This window comes from Plectrocnemia conspersa, unplaced genomic scaffold (assembly GCF_051122295.1).
Source record: "Plectrocnemia conspersa isolate PC_06_02 unplaced genomic scaffold, ASM5112229v1 ptg000010l, whole genome shotgun sequence".
In the NCBI taxonomy this organism is placed as follows: domain Eukaryota; kingdom Metazoa; phylum Arthropoda; class Insecta; order Trichoptera; family Polycentropodidae; genus Plectrocnemia; species Plectrocnemia conspersa.
The window spans coordinates 29,853,418-29,859,665 of record NW_028277174.1 but is presented as its reverse complement, the minus strand read 5'-3'; the positions used below and the strand labels follow the sequence as shown (position 1 = coordinate 29,859,665).

The following is a 6,248-nucleotide window of genomic DNA, read 5'->3' as shown; positions in this document are numbered from 1 at the left end:
GTTTATATTTTTAAAGCGACGTTGGGCGACCGTCCGATAATTACAATAGATGCGATGCAATTAATATTTTTTTCTAAACGAGTTTCGAAGCTTATTAGGATTTAAATTTTGTAAGTCTAAATGACAATTGTGCAATTCTGAGTAGTCTGCGGATCTCAAATGGTTATTGTTAAGCTCCCCACAAAATAAATTACAGTCCTTTTAAAAGTAAACATGTGCACCGTCAGATACCGCACATGTTTTATCCGCAGTCACTCTGCAGAAAAATGCTAATATATTCTTATTTGGGATATTTAATTGCTTTAGTTAGCCGAAGACATTTTTATTCATTCGATTGTGTGTTATGACTGTGATAATCTATAAAAAATATCAAAAATTATTAGTTATCTAAAATGGCAAATGATATCGAGATAACATAAATAACACGTAACAGTGATCAGTTACATGTTAAATTGTATCGAATACAGAAGTTTTTTAACCATAGAAGGTATTCGAATGTGTATTATTATAATATAATTTAAAACGATTAACCAACGACTTGTATTATACATTATTATACAGCACTTAATCGACTAACTTAATAAATTTCAGCTAAAACATGAACAAAATTCTAATGGTATTGATCTTGACCTCAACCTCGGTAATGGGGTTGAACCGCAATAACTTTGAACGAGGTAAAGTATAATACCTATACCCATTTACATAAATACAATACACATACTTAGAAAGGTACACAAAGCGTTTTATTGTTAAATGTATAAAATAATACAGTGGAGCACGTTTGGAAACTCGATTATGGCGAAACTAGACTGCAATGCAACATTGCAATGCAACACCAGCGCTTTGGATATATGGTGTAGTGTACACCACTATACTGTGTATTTTATTGTAGTACATCTCGACGCGTTGCCTGGCAACGGCGTCTTGTTTACCGGAAAATGGGTCACGCGATCTCAATAAAGTTTTTGTGCAATTTTCAGAAGTTTTCAACACTGGATGGATATTTGAGGAGAGACTGAGAGAGCTATTGGAAAAGTTCAGAGAGTTGATCACAGTTGGAAATGAAGGAATGGGAATTCCTGTAATGGACCCTTACGAAAGAGAATACTTCTTGGCCGTCGTTTCAATACCGCAAACAGCCCTGTAATTATTATAAAAAGTTTTTAAAATATACATTAACATGAAACATTTTTTCAGTGGCCCAATTATTTTTATGCTTCTTGGTCATCGATTATTTTTTTATCGCCCTAGCTTTATTTTAACCTTTAGATTAAATAAAACATATTTGAATGTCTGTACTTTTACAAAATGTAAAGAAATCTTATATGCTCTTATATTATACATATGAAAAGTGTATGGAAATTAAAATATATTTGATTGTACCTATAATAATCAAGAAACGGAAAGCTTAAGAAACACTGATTTACATTAGTTCAAGATATTCGGCTTTCATTTCTGATAAAAAATGTCACGTAACTGACGACGGTTAAGTTCACCGCTGATTGAACTGGTTCAATAACGCATAATATATTGAGATGTTTCCCACAAAGTGCTTGTTCTGTGAACAACTAGCATCTTCATATTCCTCTATAACCCGTTCTCTACATTTTACCACCATTGGACTTAAAGCATTTTAATCAGTTTCGATTGTACTTTTTTAACTCAACTTCTTAAAAAGTACTTTCGTTTGTAGCTATTTCATGCAGACTATCCATGAAAGCTTATTCTTAAGTCATTTCAAACATACACCTGACACCACGAATAAACAGCAACTACTTAAGCAGTGTCTGTAAAACCTGTGGTTCCTAAAGTGTACGGCGCGGCGCCCTGCGGTGCTGCAGCTTTCTTACAGGGGTGCCGTATTACAAAATTTAATAATTTTTATTTTTAATCCAATATGGTGCAAGCCAGTAACTCGCTTATTAATTATTTGTTACATAAACATCAATAAAATACTGACTGTCACAATTTTTTCTCAACCCTTTAATTACACAAAATATTCGCTATTTCGAAAAGTGTAATTGGTATAGTTTAACATAGCGCGCTCTGGTTAAACCTAGGCGTTGAGAATCTAAAAAGCTAAGGAACCAGTTGGTAAGAAAAATCTTTCGAAATCGTTTGCTTTGCTAATAAATTGCCTATTGATGTTACTCACAGTGTGCTCAACACTTCTAGCAACTGTTTTCATCGAAGGCCTGATTAATTGAAATAAAGCTCAACAATCATATACGGCTTTATAAATTGGCATAGACTGGCTTCATTTTATTAGTTAATAAATAAACTTTAATTACAGCCTCGATTCTCTTCTTCTTGAGTTTTGTGAAAAAATGCGTTGTATTACAAAAATCCATTTTAAATAATTAAACTTTTTGATCGTTGCTTTTCTGCAAATTGTGAATATCGTAGCGAATGAGTAGTTTGGTAATGACGACGTATATTGTATTATTTTAGTACAGACCAGTGGTGTAGTAGGGCCGGTAATTTTATTTTTAATGACTGGAACGCGTTCCCGTACGATTTGTTAAAGTATTTGGTAAAATTTATTTGAGATTAATTGAATAGAAATATCAAGATTTGCATAACGCACTTAGGTGTATATTGCAACAAATAAAATAACCAAGATATTCGTCTCCAGGTTCACATAACCTAACATCTCATTGATTACTCCAAGAGGGAATAGCGTTCCGGTAATTTTTTTTAGAACTAAACCACTAACGCTTCTGCTTCAACGCGAAAAAGGCACTCTGAATCGGTTCGTGTTAACAAATTTGTACGCAAAGTGCTACTTTGAAACAGTGTTTTTTTAGTATACGCTTCAACGCGACTCTTGATATTCATATCCAAGCATAATTTGCAGAAATCAGAAAAAAATCAACTTACTGAATAATTAAAATAATAAATTATTTGTCAGGTTCACGGACTGACTAATGCAACCTACTCACTCAGTATACGTTCCTGTTACCGCATGACTCAAAAACTCCCACTGGGCCGGATAGTGTTAATAAATTTGTACACAGTGCTAGTTTGAAGCAGTTTTTTTTAGTATACGCTTCAACGTGACTCTTGATATTCATATCCAAGCATAATTTGCTGAAATCAGAAAAAAAATCAACTTCCTGAATAATTAAAATAATAAATTAATTGTCAGGTTCACAGACTGACTAATGCGACCTACTCACTAAGTATGCGGTCCTGCTACCGCAAAACTCAAAAGCGCCCACTGGGCCGGATTTTAATAAATTTGTACACACATTGCTAGTTTGATTTGACAATGACAAAACGAATATATACGGGTAATAAAATGAGAACGAAATATCAGAAAAAGCATTACATGGAGCACTGATATTTAATTATAACGCAAAGCAATAGGAGCACCACGTATGGCCGTTTCGTTACAGCACGTACTTAAAAGTTTTAAGAGCATAAAAGTGTAAAATATATTTTTAGTTCGCGACCTGTAGTTTGCCGACCTCTATCCTAAATAACAACATTACAGGATTATATATAAGCCAAGGAAAGTACGCTTTAAAATGATATGTTCTTCTCTCATTACAGTGTAGTCGTAGATCTTTACAATATAACAGCGACTGGACTGAAAGATTTTGTTGTTGACTCAATAAGTTTTTCTCTGCTGCGCATGAGTTTAGATTTTGGTTTCACTATACCTTTATTGAACCTTACTGCAGGTAAATACATTTCGATCTATACTTTGTTTATTAATTAACCAGTTATTACCTATGTTAAAATTTCAGATAATTACATTTTAAGTGGTAATGTCTCAATTGATGAAAACAATCAACTCTATGGAAGTGGGAGAGCTGAGTAAGTGATAAAAAAATAATTAATTATTTTGCAAATATTTTTTAAACTTTCGATGAGTGTGAACGCTTCGGCGTAAGCTCCACTGGTAGCAAGATCAAGGCTCAACTATCGTATATTTAAATAACCAGTACTGGTTACTATCATCTGGATGTGAATCTCATATCTCATATGAATCTAGATGTTTTTCAATTCGTTAGAGAAATTAGTGAGTTATTAAAAAATATTATTCAAATCGATCGTCACATATTGAATTCTCATTTTTGATCATCACATATTGAATATTGAAAAAAATCTAAACATATATCAGGTTATCGCATTTTTATAGTATAATATACAACATTATTATTTTATCAGATTAGTGGCATATCAACTGAAAATAAATGGAAATGCAAAACTCTCAATATCTAATGGCCACTTGGTGATGAAAAGTTTTTATATTGAGCTGGAAATGGATAAGTTTAAGGTGAGTTAAATATAATTAGTACGATGGATGCATTCAGAGACTGAAAAGTCTGGTGGTTAATACTACCTGTAGGTATTCATTATGTCTGATTTTTTTAACTGTCACAGCATCCATAAGTGAACAAAAAAAAAAACGAAATGATATTTTTAGCTCTCATAGCAATCTGTTCTCTTTCATCCTCCGCGAAAATGCCACTCCCAAGCACGTGCCGCCCGGAGCGGTCCACCCCACTAGCTAAGCCACTGTATTAGCCTCTCTAGCTGTGTCTAACGGCGAATTAGATACTTCCGGCTAAGAAGCACTCCAATAGTTTATGACCACAATGTTATTTGGGCAGGCACTATTGATTCTGTTGATAGTCTTCGTCAAAGAGATGCATAGCCATTCCGATTCTAAGTAAATGTGATGGATGTAAGATCTTTCAGATGTTGAAGGGATGTTTGCCGGCGTGTCGAGTTGTTGAATTATTGTCAGTGGAGCAACTGGGACTTGTCGTGACATGTTCTCGCGATGTTTCTCGTGTCGATTCAGTCCTGACTCTTCTTTTTTGCTGTATTTACTGATGACTTCGTGTCATATATTTTATAAAGCTGGTTCGAGACGGCTCTAACGAATCATAGATGAGGATGTTTGCGAGCCAATCGCTTCTCAATCGCTTGGACACCTCTCCCTGCAATGTGACTAAACAGAAACGGTTCAAATGATCACTCAGGTAATCCTTAACATAATAAAGAGTAAAAGAATAATATTATTGTGCGCATGGTAGAATGTATTGTTTAGCCCGTGTCCTTTCCAAACAAATAGTAGTTTTTTCGGCGGCACTTGTGAGTAATAAAAATTTTGGGATGGATGTACAATATATATAATTATCTGAGATATTTCTTTCATTATTGTGAATATACTGTGTGTGACAGTATTTTCGAGACAGGTTGATCTTTTATTTTATTCCAAATGATCGTTAGAATGAACTCTAAATTATAACAGATTATGCACGTGGTTAAAACCCCTAAAAATCCATTATCTGTAAGTGTTAATCCATGTAAAGCTCCCCATAAATGGAATCTTTAATAGGAGCGCTACAGCTTATTTGCGATCGGGGAAATGGGAGAAGATCAACGCCCTAACACTATTTTAGTCGTTGGAGCAGGTTTTGTTATTGCATTAGATAAACATCATTTATATGAATATTCCTCATATAAATAAAATAATAAAGATAGTACCAATAATCTATATTTATTCATGATCAATCACCGTTCATACAAATATTAAATTACTACATATATTTTCAGTCGGATATACAAGGACTTCTCGGCGGTGGTGATATTGAAATTTTTCTAAATCAAATTATCCAAGTGTTAGTGCCTGGAATTTTAATAACCCAGCGGGAAGTGATAGCCAAATATTTAGAACCAATAGTTATGAATATAGCCAACGAACTATTATCTAAAATCAATATTTCTGACATAATTGGTACTTTAATATTAAAATAAATAAATCCATTTTTTATTTCTTCTTCTTCGCACTCTTTCTTTTGGCGTCTTTGAGTTTCTTTTTCCTTGCTGCCAGACGCCTTCTAACCATAATTCCTCTCCACCAAGACTGCAAACGAACAGCGCTTTTAAAGTCCATCTCTTCGTTCTTCTTTTTAGCCTCTCTTTCTGCAACCAGATTTCTCCAACTATCCATTTCTCCCTGACGTTTACTTACCTATGGTACAAAAATATTATAATAAATTAAACATTTTAATACAATCAAAACATCAACTCACCAATTTTTCTAAATCATCTCTCCTCTTTTTCTGATCGTCTCTCATTACAGTCATCTTTTTAATCTCTTCTGTGAGAAAATTAGACTCTTCATCATACTTATGGACCCAAAATTTGATTTTCTCTGACAAATTCTATAAATAAAATACATAGTGTAATATCAGGTTGTTCCATAAGTTTTTGCATGTTTTAATGCA

At 33.6% G+C, this 6,248-nt stretch overlaps 1 protein-coding gene across 1 annotated transcript; it reads left to right on the top strand.

Annotated features, from left to right (window-relative positions):
* The first annotated feature begins 446 nt into the window (after window positions 1-446).
* Window positions 447-5,775, top strand: LOC148231309 (uncharacterized). Its single transcript, XM_088195928.1, has 7 exons — window positions 447-487; window positions 592-674; window positions 981-1,143; window positions 3,556-3,686; window positions 3,753-3,822; window positions 4,177-4,285; window positions 5,575-5,775. The coding sequence occupies exons 2-7, from the start codon at window positions 599-601 to the stop codon at window positions 5,773-5,775; spliced, it is 750 nt and encodes a 249-aa protein (XP_088052054.1). The 5' UTR covers window positions 447-487; window positions 592-598.
* Window positions 5,776-6,248: the final 473 nt, after the last annotated feature.

Excerpts from the sequence above, each read along its gene's own strand:
- LOC148231309 (XM_088195928.1), top strand. The coding sequence starts at position 599 with ATGAACAAAATTCTAATGGTATTGATCTTGACCTCAACCTCGGTAATG. Across the intron at positions 3,687-3,752 it reads TTTATTGAACCTTACTGCAG|ATAATTACATTTTAAGTGGT; the intron begins GTAAATACATTT and ends TTAAAATTTCAG. Across the intron at positions 4,286-5,574 it reads TGGAAATGGATAAGTTTAAG|TCGGATATACAAGGACTTCT; the intron begins GTGAGTTAAATA and ends ATATATTTTCAG.